General features: G+C 51.4%; 8 protein-coding genes across 8 annotated transcripts; 4 read left to right on the top strand and 4 right to left on the bottom strand.

The window, feature by feature from the left end:
* Nucleotides 1-1,127: 1,127 nt before the first annotated feature.
* PMZ80_010145 (uncharacterized protein) lies at nt 1,128-2,392 on the top strand (the record flags this gene model as incomplete). Its single annotated transcript, XM_064878536.1, has 3 exons — nt 1,128-1,552; nt 1,599-1,956; nt 2,375-2,392. The coding sequence occupies 3 exons, from the start codon at nt 1,128-1,130 to the stop codon at nt 2,390-2,392; spliced, it is 801 nt and encodes a 266-aa protein (XP_064725615.1).
* Nucleotides 2,393-3,687: 1,295 nt separating this feature from the next.
* On the bottom strand, nt 3,688-5,818 carry PMZ80_010146 (uncharacterized protein; the record flags this gene model as incomplete). The annotated part of the gene is made up of 6 exons (XM_064878537.1): nt 3,688-3,843; nt 3,908-4,194; nt 4,246-4,469; nt 4,521-4,753; nt 4,799-5,041; nt 5,096-5,818. 6 exons carry the CDS (start codon nt 5,816-5,818, stop codon nt 3,688-3,690), a joined length of 1,866 nt encoding a protein of 621 aa, XP_064725616.1.
* Nucleotides 5,819-7,027: 1,209 nt separating this feature from the next.
* On the bottom strand, nt 7,028-9,918 carry SEC24 (COPII subunit; the record flags this gene model as incomplete). The annotated part of the gene is made up of 2 exons (XM_064878538.1): nt 7,028-9,259; nt 9,307-9,918. 2 exons carry the CDS (start codon nt 9,916-9,918, stop codon nt 7,028-7,030), a joined length of 2,844 nt encoding a protein of 947 aa, XP_064725617.1.
* A 623-nt stretch (nt 9,919-10,541) lies between these two features.
* Nucleotides 10,542-11,387, bottom strand: PMZ80_010148 (uncharacterized protein; the record flags this gene model as incomplete). Its single annotated transcript, XM_064878539.1, has 1 exon — nt 10,542-11,387. One exon carries the CDS (start codon nt 11,385-11,387, stop codon nt 10,542-10,544), a length of 846 nt encoding a protein of 281 aa, XP_064725618.1.
* A 1,799-nt stretch (nt 11,388-13,186) lies between these two features.
* RPN12 (regulatory particle non-ATPase) lies at nt 13,187-14,059 on the top strand (the record flags this gene model as incomplete). Its single annotated transcript, XM_064878540.1, has 2 exons — nt 13,187-13,744; nt 13,793-14,059. The coding sequence occupies 2 exons, from the start codon at nt 13,187-13,189 to the stop codon at nt 14,057-14,059; spliced, it is 825 nt and encodes a 274-aa protein (XP_064725619.1).
* Nucleotides 14,060-14,796: 737 nt separating this feature from the next.
* Nucleotides 14,797-15,599, top strand: PMZ80_010150 (uncharacterized protein; the record flags this gene model as incomplete). Its single annotated transcript, XM_064878541.1, has 2 exons — nt 14,797-14,986; nt 15,037-15,599. 2 exons carry the CDS (start codon nt 14,797-14,799, stop codon nt 15,597-15,599), a joined length of 753 nt encoding a protein of 250 aa, XP_064725620.1.
* Nucleotides 15,600-16,061: 462 nt separating this feature from the next.
* Nucleotides 16,062-16,919, bottom strand: PMZ80_010151 (uncharacterized protein; the record flags this gene model as incomplete). Its single annotated transcript, XM_064878542.1, has 1 exon — nt 16,062-16,919. The coding sequence occupies one exon, from the start codon at nt 16,917-16,919 to the stop codon at nt 16,062-16,064; it is 858 nt and encodes a 285-aa protein (XP_064725621.1).
* Nucleotides 16,920-17,488: 569 nt separating this feature from the next.
* Nucleotides 17,489-19,212, top strand: PMZ80_010152 (uncharacterized protein; the record flags this gene model as incomplete). Its single annotated transcript, XM_064878543.1, has 3 exons — nt 17,489-17,514; nt 17,737-18,670; nt 18,718-19,212. The coding sequence occupies 3 exons, from the start codon at nt 17,489-17,491 to the stop codon at nt 19,210-19,212; spliced, it is 1,455 nt and encodes a 484-aa protein (XP_064725622.1).
* Nucleotides 19,213-19,461: the final 249 nt, after the last annotated feature.

The following is a 19,461-nucleotide window of genomic DNA, read 5'->3' on the forward strand; positions in this document are numbered from 1 at the left end:
AGGTCTGTAGGGAACCCGCGTGACAGCAAGCAGCTCATCTAACAAATCTGAATTCTCTGAAATTTATGGTTCTAACGCGTGTCTTGCTTACTTGGTTGGGCGGACCTCCGAGATCTCGGAGGCTCTGGCCCTCGGAAGCTCTCGCTCTCTCCCCATCATACCGCCCTGCGAGATCGTCGAACACATATCCCCGAGACACTGTAGCGCGACAAGCTGTTCGAGCCAGTGCTCTTTCGGGAAGGTGAGTACAGGATGAACATATAGCCGACAGAACACATCCGTCACGATGGTAGCAAGTGAGGATATCTGGACCCGAGCAAGGTCTACATTACCAGCACAGTATGCTGATTCGATGGTGACAGGATGATCAGCACAAGTACAAAGGAAGAGCAATGCGGAGAAGCAGCATCAAGCAAGAAGAAGCCTCGGAGCCAAGCCGGTCACGTGATTTAAAGAAAAAGCAGCTCATGCCCAGGCGCTGGCATCGAGCCGCTGGCCACTCTTTTGTCCCACCTTCAGCACATCGTAGTGTGATCAACCGCAGACAAGCTCCATCGCATCACTTCACCACGAGAGCGACTTCAAGGGTGCATGGGGTGCATGGATCGCGTCTGTTGTTGAAGTTTCCGGTCATTGAGGATGCAAGCACAGACCTGTTGACGAACAGCTTCGCTGGAACCGCAACAGCGCGAGTGCTTCGTTCAATGCTTTCCGCTTCTGCGTGTCTCTCGTACCATATCAAGTTGTCGTTCCGAAAGGAAGCTGCAGATGCAGCCTTCCGCAGCAGGAACATCTGTCCTCAACAAAAGGAGAAGTGACGATGCTGAAGCACAGTCATGGGGCAAGTTCGAACTAGAAGGCATGATACCCTACCCAGGCGCAACGATAGGCTAACGTGCTAATGACTATACCGCGTCTTACACAGCACGTGTTTTTGAAATGTTGATCGCAATCTAAGGCTTCAACCTCTGTGGCACGATCAATCAAGTTCTATTGTCGCACAGATCTAGGGAAGCAAATATGATCACGTCTTGTTTCGCCACCTCGACTCTGTCTCTCGATGCTCCTTACACTTTCGACAAGGTTTGTGGTCCGGTGCTGGATTTACTACTCCTAAACAGTACATGATGTCGATAGTAAATGTGTCCGCGTTCGAGCTTGTCAAGCTCGCCGATGTGTTCCTCGAAGCCTGCAAGGCTGTACAGACCGACGGTGCCCAAGCAAACTATCAGAAAGTTATACGAGACAACAAGAGGCTGGTCATCGCTTTGCGGGGTGCCAAAGGACTACCTCAGCCAGCCAAAGGAGCCACGACACTCACCGAGGACGATTTTGACCTCAATTCCATTATCGAAGACCTCGAGCAACAACAACGCGAGCTTGAAGAAGCATATGGTGCAAGCTTAGGAAGAACAAAAACTCACAACCGCAGGCAGAAAGTCACAAGGACGTTGGGTAGCTTGCGATGGGCATTCAAAGGAAGCAAAAGGCACAAAGAAGCTTCGGCATTGAACCAGAACGCTGTACAGGCGGCGGTTCTGATAACGGTGAGGTAAGTAACCATACAGAACTGTCTCAGCTATGCTAAAGGCTGGTAGAGCATTCTCCGACCGTCTTCGGGAAAGCCTTAGTCAGCAAGGCGAGCTAATCAAGGATGTCGCGACCAGGGTCGTCGACACTCAGGATCGCTTAGCTCTGGAAGTGGGCACGAGGATGCAACGACTGCAACATGACCTGACTTTGCAGGGCACAGCTATGCAAGACACAATGCACGAATTGATGGCTATGGTCGCTAGACAAGCCCGATCGCCCTCAATTTCCTCCTTCGTTGGCACACTCTTCTCGATCCGAGTCCTCGAATTTGAAAACACGACGCCCTCCCTACTGTCCAGCATGACACCCGACATCTCCAAGTACCAACTGCGGCACGGTATGCAGATAGTCGAAGGATGTCCGGTAGCTCGACCTGGTACGCCGCAAAGTTGTACGCACTGCACTCGTTTTCCTCGTCATTGTCGAGCCCACCGTCCTTGTCGCTGGTGTGCAGGCATATGTGAGCGTAGTGCGATGTCAGACAACGGGGTCGTTCTCGTCCTGACAAACGCTGACATGACCAAAACTTCGATCCGATGGTTTCGTGATAACGAGGACGCGGAAGATCACCTGCAGAGAACGATCAAACATCACAGTGGATTACGGCACAGTCCATCGCTCGACGAATATTGCCAACGGTCGGGCATTACGAAGTACGACGACTCTGTCCAAGTTGCTCTCAAACTCAAATTACCTAACGTTACCTTGATACGCGGTCTGCTCGAGATCGAGTGGGGCCGGGACTTGTCCCAAGTGGTGCCTGTACCTGACAAGAAGTCAGGACATGGCTACTGGGTAGAAGACCTCGTCGACCCACTCGACTACGTTCCGTCATGTTTCGAAGAAGGCAACTCTTTATTGTGGCATCTGGCACCATCTGCCACTGTCGCAATAAGGACGATTTGTCAGCTCCACGAGATACTGACAGCAACAAGTTCCGCGCAACGCTTCCGGCTGAGAAGACAGTTGTGGCATTACCTCTGTGCGGCCTACGAAAGGAGGACTTACACGAGAAAGTGGGGCACATCTGAGGCGGAGTGGGATAAATTAGATGCCACCCCCATGACGCGTGAAGCAAACCAGCGGTACCTTTTCTTCCTGGTGAACGGTATTGTGCCAAGACCTTGCGACAAGCAGTTTGGGATTTGTCTGCCTCTCAAGCCCGACCCGATAGATGACCCTCAGGTTCTTCTACCGCCTATCATGCAGTTCCCACGTTCAAGCTGGCGATGGCCCTTAGACAGTCTCGAAAGCAGCAAAAATGAGATTAGAGACATGGCTATGGTTGGGCATAAGCACCGCCATCGACTCCAGCTCCGGCAGAGACGATTGCTCAGTGGCCGTGACGGCCACAAACGTAACACAATGGAGGATCTAGAGCTCGAAGGGATAAGTACCGAGCATAGTAGATCAAAACCATCGTACTTGCTCACAACGAGACCCCGCAGGCGATATTCGAGTGTACTGACAGCGAATGAGATGGGCTGGTTCTTCGAGACACGCGCGCCTGTTTGGCGTATGGTAGCAGTCTTTGGTATGTGGAGAAAAACATTACACTCGCGTGCTTGCGACCGTTCTGGCAAGGTGAGGCGAAATGACGCGAGGTACTTGTTTTAGTGGCATCGACGCGCTCATAGGGATTGCCAGGTTCGAGCTTGGGTTGATGGGTAGAACGGGCAAGCTTTGTGACAGGCACCGTGGCGGGCGGTTTATGGGTACTCTTTGTCTTGGTGCATTGTGTTTGGTCGTACTCATCTACAAGCTGTTCTCAATCCGTGTCCACCATGTTCTGGCTTCAGCCTTTGGATCTGTTTCTGATGACGAAAATGCACATGCAAGACTCCTCGAACACCACTAACCGATGAAGGTGTCGTTTCCAATATAGCTGCATCGAAACATCGCCCATGCGAACTAAGCCTTCTTGATGTCGAAAGTGCTCAGCTCAATGCCCAAAGCTCCTCTAGCAACACCAATGCTCGGAACGTTGTTAACAGACACCTGCATAAGAAGCCCAAGACCAATGAATATGCCATAGCTTCAACACCCCAAAGCCCTTGCCACTCGATGCTTATCCACAGATAGCCTTCATACCAATCATCCTATCCTCTTCCAAGCCAACCCACTATACCCCACAATCTGACTGAACACCTCATCGCGCTTCTCCAACCCAGCAACCTGATGCGATGGTCCGTCGTGTCTCCCCACAAAGAGAAGACCAAGCTCTGCTTTCGTGCGGGATGGTTCGGCGATCTGCTCACAAACCGTAGTCAGTATGCTGGTGTATTATGAAGTGATGTCCTGGAGCACAACGTACTTTATGTATAGCCTCCAACTCAGAGAAAGGCATGCGCCAGATTGGATCACGGGATCCGCGTACAGCAAATGATATCGAGGAGGTTGTTGCTAGAAGTCGGCCGGGTGTGCCGTTTTCTTTGCAGGTGTAGATTCCAATTAGCTGGGGTTCGGTGGGCTGGTTGTGGTTGTTGATGCCAGATAGCTGATTTCTGTTATGCGCTCTGGGTTCGTGGCTTGAGCTCGGATCTTCGTTCTGTGAGAGTTGCTGTCTGGCTTCGGCTTGAAGACGCGCGATAGCCCAGTCGACTAGAGATACTGATTAGCCAGGGTGTGCATACAAGGTGCTAGGGACTGTACCATGTGTGGGCATCTTCCACATCACCCACGTAAACGGTGAAGTGAGTAACCTATACCGTGGAAATTTACGACCCAGTTGTGTCAGGATGAAGAACATGACGCCGGCCGAGTACAAGAACAGCTTCACGAGCAACCAGGTTGGCGCCACAGCGACCAAGACCAATGCGCCAAACAGAATGCATAGCGAGGTCGTAGTGCGGATCGGATCTCGCCATTCATATGCGCTGACACTTCGTTAGCAACAGGTATCAGAATGGCAACCAAGCGGAACTAACTTCTGCAGCATTTCGAGCGTGTCTGCCACGTGCTCGCAAAGGTAGAATAACGGCGCTGCTGCTTCGTCGATTGCACGATCCACCCAACCCCTCGAACCGTGCTGCGTTATCAGCTCAGTGAGATGCCGTGCGGTGGCCTCTTTATCTTCGCCGATCATGACTCTAGTGCGCACTTCGGCAAGATTGGACGGTTGCCAACGTTTGTAGAGGGTGCTGATGAGCACGTAAAGGATCTGACGTGTCAGCAAGGGCTTTCCACGTAATCACTGTGCACTTACCGCAGCGCTTGCCAGTTGGTTGTAAAACACTAGGAAGAAGTATACAGCCATGTAAGCCGCACTCTTCGTAGGATCTTCCCAGTGACATATGTCTCGCGCCTCCATGAACAGGATTTGCAGTGGTGTCGATGCAACAACCATTCGCTCGAAGCTTGATTCCAGCAGAGCATGATCGGGCTCCTTCATCTGTGGAGCTTTGTCGAGATAGTGCTGCGCATACTTTTCCAGCCAATACTGTAGAAGCTGGAGAACCTTTTAGCAAAGATTGCATGGCTGCAAAGTTACTGGGTAGCTTACTAGCTTGCCATAATTGCCCCATTGTGCTTGTGAACTTCCGACTTTCTGATTCCCGTAAAGCGGCGGTCGCTGTGGTGGTGGCCCAGGACCCTGCATGATTCCGATCTTCCTAACATGCCGGTCCACACTCCAGCGGACGAATTCATCCTGCCTCAGTTGTTTCAACTGCACCAAAGTCTCCATCTCGGCAAGGGCCTGGTCCTCTGTTGAAGCTTCCTCAACCTTCTGCTCTTGGCGTAGGATGTTCACACTGGCTCCATGTGATACTGCCGACTTGCCTACATTTTCTGCAAACTCAGTTCCACTCTGATCAGCAACAAATTTCTTTACTGTGACAACCGGCTCGCGCACTAGCTTCTTGATGGGCGGTATACTCGGCTCCTCATCGACTTCGTGATTTAGCCGCATCGCTTTCGTGTCTGAAGGCGGATTAGGCGCAAGTATAGGTGCTGGTATATCATTGTCCACCTGTACTCCGGGCTGGTCAGCAGAATTGGTGTGTCCATCATGCAGAGAATTCTTAATTCTGTCCAAGTTACGCCGTGGGTGTATTAATGTAGACAGCTTCTCGCCAACACTTCGGCGAAAACGATGTTTCTCATGGTGGGTCGTTTCTGGGGGTGGCCGAGCATTAGTCACACCGTTCACTGGAGGGCTTTCATGAATCTGTGCACGGTCGAGACCATCAGAGATAGTTCCAAACTTATCAACCGTATCAGCCATGGTTGCGGCGATAAGATGGGCGTCTCAAATAAGCCTCAGGTATGTATTCGAAGGAATTGAGGACCTAGTTGAGTAAGAGTTGCCAAGGTCGGCATGGCAGGACGCGACTCATGATGAAGATGTCGTTACGCACAGTGGCGGAGCTGCTTTCAGATAGAATATGCAGGTGATATTCAAGTGAGATCTTAGTAGTCGCGATGGCCATGTCGAGTGTCACTGGCAATGCGGAGGTGAGTACTACCGTATATCGTGTTTCGCCTGTCTTGGGACCGGAACTTTTCTCCGGCATTACGTAGTTCACTTTCCTCCTATTGGCTAGGAGCACGCGCCAGACCGGAATCGACGATTTGGCCAACCTCCAGACTTGGAGGAAGGGGCGGAACGCAACATGGAAACAATCCGTAAAGACAGATGAATTGCTTATATCTGAGTAGAAGTAGAATCGGAGTTAGACTAGGCGCGATCTTTGTCCCAAGCACTGATCTCTACGTGCGGAGTCTTTGATGGACGATTACGAAGAAAAGCAGCGGAAGCTGTGCAAGCAAAGCGAAGCCTCGAAGCCAAGCAATCCACGTGACCAGACCACTGCATCGCTCCCTGGCTGTTGTCCAGCTGCGAAGCAGGTCAATGGCTGTTAGGTATCCTGTAACATCGTGAAGAACCCTCAATGCGTCAGGTGCAAAGTCCAATGTACTCGTCGACTCTATGCGGTGATAATCAGCTCGCCACTTGTCATTATATCGAGACCAGGCTCGGCCAGTCTCTTAGACTCATTAACTGCTAACAATACCATTTCTGTCTAAGTCTCACAGGACCTATCTTGTTTGGCCGGTCGTCTAGAGGCACCAACTTCAGTACTACCCGCGCAAAAAGCCCTCCTTCTCAAACGATACAGCGGAACCATCATCACTGGTTCACGTACCATCATGAATACTTTGATAAGGTTATTCTGGCATGACCAGCCCTCGCTCTCTTCCACCTCTCCACCCGATTCTGCATAGCCTCCACAAACCTATCGAGCATCTCATAGACCCGATTAACCGATCAACTACCCCAAGATCCAACATCCCTGCTCCTCTAATACGGTATCTGAGATACGATCATCTCAATGGCCATCATGTCCTCTTTAATCTCTTTCATCTCCCTCACCACCCCGTCCCTCAGCTCCGCGTATCTACCTCCTACATCCCACTCCAAATCACGATCCCTCTAAGAATTCACCTTGCCCCTCATATTCGCCATAAACTGCATCAAGCTCTCGCCCTGATCCGCGCGATCTTCCACAAGCATAGTCTGCGCCCAGAGCTTAAGACCGGGTTCTCCATCCTCCTTGACCACGTAGAGATGCGGCACCACGATACTGCCCACTCCCTTGGCTCTGTGATCCCTACTCTTATTAATCACAGCCCTGACCCTCTCACTGAAATCATTATCCAGCTCCGGAAGTCGCTGCTTGCCAACCTTGAGTTGGGATTTATCGGGGACACCGAAGACGTCCATCACCAACTGCGGAACGACTTGTGCCGATACCCACAGGAATTGAGTGGTTGAGTCATCTATGAGGTACAGCCCATACGGCACAAGTTGTTCCGAGCTCAAACTCTTCGGTGGCGGGAGGATGATCTCGCCTGATTCGGGATGTGGCGTGCCGGCGTCATCGGGCATGTCGTGCAGGGAGAACATCTTGGGGTAGATGTACTGTATCAGTAGGGGTAATGGAAGCGTAGACAACAGGTCGAGCGCCGCAGAGCGCATATCAGATGGGATCTGACTTGATTTTCGCAGACCCAAGTTCTTCATCAGACCGAGGAACAGCACGGGCAGGGCACGCATGTTTGCTGGGAATTGTAGCCCGCTTGCACCTCCCATACTGCCGCCGGCGAGTTCCTTTTTGTATGTGCTGAGAAGTTCGATCAATTTGTTCTGGATGAGATCCCTAGCTGATTCAAGACCGGAGTTTAGGACACGTTCGACGGCGCGGTGCGAGTAGTATGTCGTTATTGCTTGTTGGTCGGCGCTTGCGTAGACATCGGATAGACTCTGTGTTGTTGGAAGTGCGAGCGTCATGACACGAATCCGTCGTTCGCCGTTACATGTTGTGTGGAGGACGGCGGTCTGCATGCATACGACAGGCTTTGTGATCGTTTCGTCGATTGCGACTTCGACAACGTAGCACTGATCTCGAGGGAAGGCAGGGAAGGCGCAGAGGTCGGAGGAGCGGTTGAAGAAATTGCCGTAGAAGGTGTTCATCCTTAGGCCGGTGGTGGCACGGACACGCAGGACTGCTTCGAGACCGATTTCTGCGGAGAGATAATCTGAAAACTCCTTTGCGAACTTCATGGCGTCGTCTTCGCGGGCGGCGTTCCAGCCGGGGTAGAACCAGGTTTGGCCTCCTGTGTATCTTGGTAGGTTGGAGAGGGAGGCGACGTCCTGGTATTGAGAGCTGAAGAGGAACATGTCGACTGAGACTTGTTGTTTGCTGCATTCGACTGCGAAGGATTTGTAGAAGCTGTTTCCTGTTGTGAGCAGAGAGCTTTCCTTGCCGGTGCCGAGCAGTTTCTTGTCCTCACGCATTTCCAGTTTGCCGTGTCCAACGTTCGGCAGAGATGCGGTGATAACGGTCATCTTGCCGCCGACAGGGCCGATCAACTTGTGGCCAGCTCGCAGTGCTGAGCCCATTGCTGAAGCGCCATTTTGAGTGTTCTGGAACATTTCCTGGAGTTTATCTAGGAAGTTCTCGATGTTTTCTCTGCACTCGACCAATGTGACTAGCAGATCTTGCGGTGTGGGTAGGAACGCCTCTTCCAGATCTGACACGACCAGCATCTTTGTATCTGCGCCTTCTGTACCATCTCGTGGGATATTGAAGAAGTGGAGACTCGAGTCAACTGCGATAAAGCCAATTCTTGTTCGCCTGTCGGCATTCGGTATCCGGTCAATGGACTCTCGAATGCATCGTGCTGTCGTGGCTAGCAGACCGCTTGTGACCGATGCATAGCTCACATCAATGAGGAAGAGATAGACCAGTGGCTGTGGTGGCCTGACCATGTATTCCTGTGGAGCGATGAATTCGACCACGGAGTGGTTCAGATCTGGCCGCTGCCATCTGTCAAGAGACTTCTGCGCAGCGGCATCCCAGTCAAAGGCCTGTGGGACGTCGTTTGTAAGGTTGCACATGTTACACCTCCACCTGTGTCCATGGTCGAGGAATGTGACAAAGGGGTTGATGTAGGACCGACATCTTCGACATCGGCTTATGACCTGGTCTGGGATGACCGGCACTGGATCTTCTGCATCGTGTAGAGATGTGTATGGCTGGATGACAAGGGCGAAGGGCAATTTCGACTTCTTGAGGAGAGAATGAGTGGTTGGGACAGCGTTGAGAGTCGATCGGACGTATTTGGGAGGGCAGTTTGCGTAGGGCGATGGTGTTACACTCGTCTGGAGAAAGTCAGCATCTGGATCAAGAAGTCGCCCATAGTACTCACGTTCGGAGGCAGTATCGCAGGTGGAGGAGGGTAGTCCAGCTCAGCAACATTCAATGGCTGATTCTGTAGATCTGTCGGGTACAGCTGGTTGAGCACTGGTGCTCGGCCCTGCTGAGCCTGTGGCTGCTGGGCCATAGGCTTCTGTGACATGTCCATCTGGCCGAACTGCTGTGTCATGCCTGCGACGCCTGGTTGCTGTTGCAGCATCTGTGGTTGTGTAGGATACTGTGCTCCTGGCGGTTGGTAACCTCCCACTGCGGCAGGATCTTGACCGCCATACATAGGAGTTTGACCTTGCTGAACAGCAGCGGGGTTCTGGGAGTATCCCCCCTGCGCGTAGCCAGCAGCATCTTGCTGACCAGAATAGCCGGGGCCCGAGGGATTCTGGCCTACAGGTGTACCTGCTGCGTTTCCACCTGCGCCAAATTCATATGCCTGGCCAGCATAGTCTCTTCTCTTCTTTCGACCAGGCGCCGGACCAGGTTGTGGGCCGGGAGCTACACCTGGAGGTGATGTAGCCTCGTACTGATCGGCATGGTAATCCTGTGGTTGTCCTTGTGGCTGCTGACCGTAGCCATCCTGCGCTCCTGGCTGAGGAGGATATCCTGACATTTTGTTGTCAAGCCCAACCACTTATCGTCGCAAAGTCGTAATCGAAAAGCAGAGATGTCCGCTTCAGCCTTTGTTTACTCGATGGTGAGTGGGAATTCGAGACGGCGGAGAGCGGAGGGATGGGACCGGTATGCAACTTGCAGTGCTTTATGAGATGAGAGAATGTGCCAGCATAATTATGCGATCATGACAGATATGAATGGTCAAGTTGTTCACTAAAATCCTCATATGTATTCAGTCAGGCAGCACGCAGGTCTGGTCAAGCTGTCCTCAGCATCTAGCTGGTACCGCTTCAGTACCGGCCATTGTGTCAATTCCACTTTGTGCCTTGAGAGCCCGCCGTTGGTCAGATCACGTGATCTACCAAGAAATCTCGAAGCATGTGGGATCCTCATCAGAGAAAGAAAGCGTGTACATCTATCCCTGATATTATTCTATCTCAAATCTATAGGTGACTTCTTCTGCCTACCCTCGGAGATTCCACACCCTATATGTTCGTACACCTTCGCTATATCAAACAAGTGACTCCCGAGTCCCAGCCGCTTCTTGGAATCACCATCTGCGCCTTGTAATACTTGGCCAGAGCAATATCGCGTAGCTCCACAAAGCATATTTTGACATGCTCAATGACCGTGCACAGGTTGGTATCGAGCTCCATTGACAACCCCGTGCTTGTGTGGTTGTTGGGACTCGTTCATCGGCATACTCTCTTCTGCTCTTTCTCCTTTTCGGATCTTGGGAGCCTTGAATCCTCCAAATATGAATAGTGAGACAGCAATGATCTCCATAGCAAGGCCGAGAATCGCTCTGACGACCAAAGCAGCGGTTGTGCCAGATCTGATGCTGAATGTGCTTGACGTTGGGTTGAAAGCAGCACATATTGAATAAATGACTCGGACTAGCACGAACGGCGCGGCGACCGAAACGCAGAAGAACAATGTGCGATCTTCTGATAGTATAGCTCCAGTGTTGATTGCCGAGAAGGCTAGGATGGCGATCGAGGCCATAAACTGAACGAGAACAAGGATGATGGCGGCTTTCGTGTAAGTGTACCCTTCTGATCGACTTTCCGGGTCGGAGCTGGCCACCTTGGTGCCTCCTATGATACTGAGGACAACTGCTGCGAGACCAGCTAGTTGGATCATCTTTCTCATTCGTGGGGACAATCGTGATTGGCCAGACCCAGAATCTATTCTGTTGACGATACCAGTCAATGTTGCGACGAGAATGGTCGAGCCGATACTGCTCAGAATGAGCGAACAAGCGATGAGGCTGGAGTTCGTAGGATCGCTGAGTGCTGCAATGCCCGTGGAGGCTCCGATGAGTCGGGCCAGTGAAAGAATGATCAGCAGGAACCAACCTGCTTCTTTCGAGAAGCCATGTTTGACGCAGATGTATATGGAGGCCAGTAACGCTGGGCCAAAGTAGACGATCTCGACGATGTCTATGATCTCGCTGGAACTGATCATGGTGATGTTTGGGATAGCTGAAGCAGAGATTGAAATTGCTAAAGATGTGGTGTATAGATGGACACAAAGTGCTCCCTGTAAGCGCTGTGGATTGAGGACACTCACCCGGTAACAGCAGACTTACTGGTCCTATTTTGTATGCCGTCGTTCATGATACATACCTCCTTGACGCAACATAGCTCGCAAAGATCTACCTCGTGAGGATTACCTGAAACAGCCACATAGTGCATACTGGGAACAAGCATTTGACAAGCCTCCTGGACTACTGTCGAGCCCAGCTCGCGCCTTATGCCATGCTAGGACTAGACTTCTCGTGCTTCGCTGACTTATCAGGCGGAAACGCGAAGTCGGACGATCTTGGGGCGGTGCGGTTCGTGAACGTCGATAGGAATGGCACTTTTGATTGGTTCGTGCGATCGACGGATGGGGTTAGGCTCATTAGAATCACCCATGTTTTCGCGAGGTCCCTCAGCTTCAGCCATGATCTCGCGAGGCACCTCGCGCCATGCTGCAGCTAAGTCTCATAGGCTAAAGCTTGTTTTATTTATGGTCGCTTTCAGCTGAATGTACTCTGCAACAAAGTTTCATGAGGCGTTCGTACTGTCACAAAAGGACATAATTTGCGCCGCCCACGATTTTTTCCTGCAGGTACGTGGTCCTGCCTCATCTCAAGGAAATGAATTGATCAAAGGTGTTGTTGGGGGCGAAATGCGCGAGAACACTGTCGAGTTAGTCTACAATGTAGCACCTTCCCGTGCATGCGAGCCCCGATCTTGTTGAATCTGCCCTGAAGCGAAGTTTAGCGAAAGTCTGCACTGGAGCATTTAGCGAGAACTTGGAGATCATGCACAGAGCATGATGAAAGCATGTCTGTCATGGCAGCGAACTGCAAATGTCTAGCCACCCGACTTCCAGGGTAACCTGTCTGCCCTTGGGCTTGATACAAACAAGCTCAATGAACTCGAAGCTTGTTCAATTCGCCATAGTAAATTAAGTGGTACGTAACCTTTTTGTTGGTCATGTGGGTCACCTAGGCCAAAAGGATCAGAAAACCGCAAAGGTCCTGCTGAAATGCAGCTCAAGCACGTTGTCTTTAGCTTTTGATCGAGGTCAACCTGGTTTCCGGAGAAGAGAGTCGGCGCAGCAATCTACGTGTACGAATCTTGTATAGTTCCTGATAGTAGTGTTGACATCGTAGCCACGATTCATATGTGCTGAATTCCCAATTCAAAGTCGAAGTTCTGAGCATGAGGTGTACGTCTTCGGCAGAAAAGTTAGCAGAGCTGACCCTTTTGACCCATCTGATTCATATGGCAGAGAAGAATACATTAGTACCAATGTTGAAGATAAGCAGGGCGGTCGATTTGGTTGAAAGGTGCGCGCAGAACAGCGGACAGAACGACACGAGATGACCAAGCACACCCCGGTCAATCAACATGGCCGATCTCAAGCACGAATTTGGGAAGGTCCAGCGGCCACGCACGTTGATCGACCGGGTGTGCCCGGCTAAGCTACGGTCACAATGCGTGCCAGAAATGCAACTTATTGCTGCCGTGGCTCAAAGACTGACCGTAGTTGATTTCAGCCTTGCATTCTGTCATCGCAGGCAATTGCTCCGCGTCACGCCTGCCAGATTATGTAGTATGCATACCGACTGCACCAATTGAAGATACGGTTTATTCCAATTCACCTCGACATTTCGGCGTCCCTTGTCAACTCACAGAGTAAAGCTTCTCTTCGCCACTCCCTTCACATCCGGATCTCATCCTCCACCCACAAGGTCAAATACCGCATCGAACATGCCCTCCTCCACGGGCGGCGGCTCACTCGAGCAAGTCCAGCGCAACCTCCAGCAATGCCTAGAACGAAAAGACGCACCCGGAGCATTAGCACAGTTGCAGAAAGCAAAACTTATACTGTTACAACAAAATGCGCTCGTACCGAGCGACGACGCATCACCCGCTCAGTTGAAAATGACAAGATCAGTACTAGAAGTTGGAGCCCTGCTTTCGATACGGATGAAGGACTCAGATTCATTTGTCAGATATTATTCTCAGCTGCAACCATTCTACGAGTTCCCTGGCCTCCAAAGTGCACCATCACCAAAGAAGTCACAAATTACAGGCCTGTACCTACTGTTACTGCTTAGCAACGGTGATTATGCCGGTTTCCACACTTTACTGGAGAGCTTGATTGTCTCGGAAGGCACCAAAGGTGGCAAGTCAGTGGAGGAGGACCAATACATCAGATACCCCGTGGAGCTGGAGAGGAGTTTGATGGAGGGCAGCTATGATCAGGTGTGGCGCAAGACTAGTGGGAGGGAAGTGCCAGGCGAGGAATTTGCCCTGTTCTCGGAGGTGAGAAATCCGCACGATTCGATATTGAACCGATACTGACAGTCTCAGATCCTTGTCCACACCATCCGGTCAGAAATCGCATCTTGTGCTGCAAGATCATATCCCTCACTTTCGATAGCATCAGCCAAGAACCTGCTTTTCCTCGACTCAGAGGGAGCCGTAGCGGGATTTGCACAAGAACAAGGATGGAGTCTAGAAGATGGCAGGATATATTTCCCGACGCTGGCAGATGAGAAGAAGGGGCAGGAAGGAGATCAGAAAGAGGTTATCAGTCATATGGTTCAATATGCTAGAGATCTCGAGTCGATTGTTTAGACAGTACAGGGTGATTTCTTATTTCGAGGTCTGCATAAGTCTGATACGGCTCGGCATAGCGAAGGAGTTCCTGCACGGAAGTGTGATGGAGGTCGTTCTGGCTGGCTTGTTCTTGGTGGATAACCTGTAGCAGATGGAGAAACGTTCTCAGCATGATTTATGTGGGTTAGGAAGGTAACCACAAACATTGACGGGTGTCGTTTTCAGCCTAGAAAGATCAGGATGTGGGTATTGACGGTGTGCTTCAGAGGACCATGGTCGAGAGTCGATCCAGAAACATGACTTCTTTGCTGAGGTCCGCCGTGCGACGAGTTCAAAATTTGGGTCGCCCTTGCCAAAGTCAGAAGAACGTGGAAGGCGCGTACTTCCCACTCAATGCACTTCCATCACTACGCAGGTTCCGCCAGCTCTAGACCTCATAGATTACGCCTCTACAGCTTTTACCAGCCTAAACACCAGATAGACAACCTTTCACTTGCAACATTTCTGCCACTCTTCAGCACTTTGACACATCGTGGCGCTAGACTAGTGTGAAGATATCAGCAAGCACGGAGTGAGGAACCTGACAAAATCTGCAGTATGAGATTTAGCCACTTCCACCTACCTCTTCAGCAAAAAGTTCAACACCTCAACATCTACCCTCTTTCCTAATATCTAACTCCAGTTATTCTTTACAAGACCGCTCTCTGAGGTCAACCACATTCGTTAGTTCTATCATTCACTTTCAACTGGCAGAAATGGTCAAAGTCCGACATGCCACAATATTTTCCTTTCTGTTAATCACATTCAATTTTCTATTCCAAAGCACGCTCGCAAGACAAAGCAAACACAACCGGCGAAGGGACGTGGCGGAGCCTCCATCAATAGCAAGGTCTGGCTGGACAGTGCCACTTGAGGGTGCTGTGACTTGCACAGACGCGAATTACTGTATGGCTGAGAACATCACCATCATATATCAGGACTGACGTGAACGACAGGTACCGACCGACTACCAGCACCGCCAAGCACGAGCACACTTCAATATCTCGCAATCGGTCGAGGCACTATCACCTACACCTGCGCAGGCCAGCCAGATAATCAGCCACCAATATACGTCGCACAAAACGCCTTCCTCTATGACGCAGCACCTCTGGTCCCGAAGTTCTCCTCAGAGGACCAGTTCCACAGCTATATACCACGATTCCTGCAATATGACTACACCTCACTCGACAATTCCACTCTGACCTGCATCGGCAATGCACAACGCGTTGAAGGCATGACCATCTTCGAAATCTATAGTGTCGATGCATACCCTGTCAAGGTCAAGGACGTTGTGAACTCGCCGAACGATGCACAATACGACCTAGCTTGGGCACATTCTCAAGATGACGACAGTGAATGGGACATCTATAGGGTCGAGACAGCTGGTGGTGGGCCTCCCTACAATTGTGGCGATCAGGTCATCAGTGACGAAATCCCATCCGAATATGTGGCAGAGTATTGGTTCTATCGAAGTGACAGGAGTGGTCGTGAAGGAGTGGCTGGTCGAGGAGAGGTCTAATACGAAAGAAGCGAAATCATAAAAGTATGTGGTGGAATATAATGGTAGAGGTTTTGAGGGAGATATGGTAAGATGGAGGACAGGTGGGCTGACTTTTCTTCTTGAGACATGAGTGGCATGAAGTGTGATTATCATGTCTTCTGGTTATATGAGGGACCAAATTAGAAATTGAAGCAATCTTTTCTCATCACCGCAAGGCTTGCCACTCTACCAGTTCGAGGTGCTCAACGACCATAGCGCAAAGTTGCTCTTAGGCGGCCTCGTTAATACCTCAAGATTCCCATCAAAGAGGTAATTCCAGCCACGCATGGTGCGTTGACTATGCAAGCACTTCTAGGCTAAGCACCCGAGACGTGCACCTGCTTCGAATGATCACCAAGTCGAACGCCACCAGCGACAGGGGAACGACTCCAAGCAGCCAATCTGAACTCGAACTCCTCTTCCCAACAGTTGTCCTGCCACTCATGTTGGATTCTCATTGATCGTAAATCCTCCATCAATCACCAAATTATGCCCCACAACCAAGCTCATCCTCGGACTACAAAGCAGCGCAACAACATCCCCCACCTCCTCAAAACTCGCCTTCCGCCCCTGCCGCCGCTCATACCCCTCCCACGCATCCCCCGCCAAAGCCGCACTCGTCTGTCCCTCCGCCACCTTCATCGCCGGTTCCAACAACTTCGTCAGCAGAAACCCAGGAGACACACAATTTACTCTCACACCCTGACTCCGTGCCTCAAGCGCCGCAGCTTTCGTCAACCCCAACACAGCGTGTTTAGACGCCGTGTACCCCGTCGTACCAGCTCCCCCCTGTATACTATTCACACTCGCACAATTGACTATACTACCCCTTTGCTCCACCCTCCCAGGCTCAAGATCACTCAACGACGATTGGCTAAGCATCTGCTTCAGCTGCACCTTCATACTAAGCCAGACCCCAAACGTATTAACCTCAATCACCTTCCGCCAATCCTCTAGGTTCGTGTCCCACGTCGCGGACAATGGTCCAATCACACCGGCGAAGTTAGCCGCGTAGTCGAGCCTCCCGAACTCCTTGACTGTCTCCGCGACGGCACGCTCAAGGTCTTCTTCCTTTGTGACGTCCCCGTGGATTGTGAGGCATTTTCCGTCTGGGATTAGGAACTGTGAGACGGAGGCGTGGGCGGCGGTCATTGTGTTGGGGGGTTGAATGTCGAAGAGGACGATGCCGCGGGCGCCTTCTTTGGCGAAGGATTGGGCTATTGCTAGGCCGAGGCCGCGGGCGCCGCCGGTTATGAAGGCTACGCCAGGGAGGATTGGGGCGGAGCGGTGGTGGGACATGATTGAGCTGAGGTTGTGCCCGCTGCTTTTGACCGTTGTTGTGTTTTGCCTACTCCGATGTGCTAGACTTGAGGGAGAACCTCGGAACTACAATGGTCAGTATTCAGGAAGCGTGGTTCAGACGCGATCTCGAAACGCCATCACCGAAGCAAGTACTTTAGTAGAAGGGCTTGGTGACCTCGCTTTGCCCCCGCATATTCAAGATGCCTTGATCACGCCTCGGCTTACGCTTTTTTATGAGTCGAACTCTATTGAGACTACCATGAGTCTCTGGAGGCACGAGATCGTGTCCCCTTTTCTCCACACCCCGCATGCCTGTACAACATCCCTTGCTAGCCACCTCGGCTATCGTGAACGAATACAGCCGGTTGGCATGGACTTTGATGAGCATCGGACCAGAATCGGATCAGCATGGCTGGTGATGATGGAAGGACTAATAAGGACACAACAGTGTCCTCGACGCTGGTAGGGTACTCGCCGCATTTGGTCTAGCGTTAGCTAACGGGCTTGGCATTTCCGCGGAGTTCAGGCAGCAGTTGCGCTGCCATGGCCACCAGGACCGGCTTCGCATGAAAGACCTGAGCTACAACGATGAGTTTGCTACCTCGCTAATGCTATCATATCACCCCAGCTACGCTTGAGACTATCTCATACCAGTACTAGCTTTGCTTGATACCTCAGACTTATTGCACGTTGGGGTGAACCCATAACAGTTCAGGAACAATAGACATCAACTGACGAAGGATGCCCCCGTATTCCTTCCCACCAACACCGGACGACTGGGACCAGATCAAACCCCCATTGACTCCTACTATAGGGATCTGGAATTGCCGTTGAAGGAAGTTCGCACGATCCTGCGTGACAATTTTGGCTTCCGCGCAAGCGCCCGTATGATCAAGGCTCGAATGAAGCAGTGGGGCTTCTTTCAAGGCATACATCCAGACGATTGGCTATCTCTGGCTATCCTGGATGAAAGCACAAACGACTTTAGTGGAAGGAAGGATCATGGTGATGGCAGAATATATCCGACCCCCATGGATGGTATGTCCAAGTTTGCGGCCAAGGCTGCCGGCATCGCCGATACGCACGCTGTCACTATCTCGGACGAAGGTGCTCGTTTCGTAGGCAAGCGCCCCTTGTCGCCCAAGAACAACACGATATCAATCACAGAACTCCTGGATCGCATGAAAAAGCGTGCATCCATGGACTCGAACGACGATAGTCAAGCGCTGTTGATGGCCACATTGATGCTAGGTCACAAGATGACTTTTACAACTTGGTCTGACCTTGCCCAGCTCGTTCACGCCGGCCAGCATTACATTGCCTCGGAGTCTTTTTGTGACATCGACGGCGAACTGCATGATGATATTCCTATCCAGGGACCTCGCGCTATGGAATCGTGTTGCGAATCTTACGCCTTTGAAAAGAACAAACTGGTTGCTGAGCATGAGAAGTCGGTAGAACAGTTCGCCTTCAATCTGAAAAGCGATTTGCTGAAAGTCTTACCAGCCGAAGAGACCATCTCACCGCAACCAATGCCAGCTCCCCAATCGACCCTTCGCCCGCCACATACTTTCTCGCATTGTCTGACTATAGACTCTCCGGTCGAGAACACTGGCAGTGGACCATATGCAAGTCGGAGCGCCTGCGAATATACCAACGCGTGTGGTGCAGTCGCCATTTCCGGTGAGCAGCAGACTAACATCGCAGATCCAGCTGAACGACGACGCATCAAGAATCCCATAGCTCAGGTGAGTAGGCCTGTGCCGCGTTCACGCTTGGTACTAACACAACGCAGCACAGCTACCGCAAAAAGCTCAAGCGACGGCCGGAAGACCATAAACGGAAAACAGTTGCTGCTTCAGAGACATCAAAGCTCGAGACGCCAAACATGGAGCCCGCTGTGTCCAAATCACAGCATACAAAGCGCGACGAGAGCAAATGTCGCAACTACGCCGAGACGAACCTCCACGACAACGCCTCTGCAGTTCTTGGAGACCAGTATGTTAGTAACAATTACTACATCAACAGCGATATGCATACAGCTTATACGAACCATGAATACTGGCAGAGTAACCACGACTACAACATATGTCATGACAACATATTCTGGACCCAGCGACACCAGCAGGTCACAAATTGGCCTGCCACCACCCCACACTACGGCTGGACGAACATCATAGGCAACAATATAGGTAGCATTGTATCGTCCACGATGCGGCACATCATGCCTCTACTCAGGATGCAGCTTCAAGGGGTTGCATGCTGGCCGATGTCTGCTCACATGCTTTGATATGCGCGTCGCCCGGTTAGTGTATGCCGAAGACACCGTTCACCACTCAGCAAACTCAACGACCTCCGTCTATCAATGCACAAAAGCCCGCCTGCGTCTTTCGCGGCACTGATACGACGGAGCTCGTCCTGAGGACACCGGATGCATGCCTCCGCTTGCAGCGATGTATCCGGGCATGGTCCTCTTCTTCTATGTTCCTTCGATTCACGGATGACTGGTTGCACGCCTGGACTCGGCCAGCAGCCAGTG

Source organism: Knufia obscura (assembly GCF_036327395.1).
Source record: "Knufia obscura strain CCFEE 5817 isolate CBS 148926 chromosome Unknown scaffold_16, whole genome shotgun sequence".
Taxonomy (NCBI): domain Eukaryota; kingdom Fungi; phylum Ascomycota; class Eurotiomycetes; order Chaetothyriales; family Trichomeriaceae; genus Knufia; species Knufia obscura.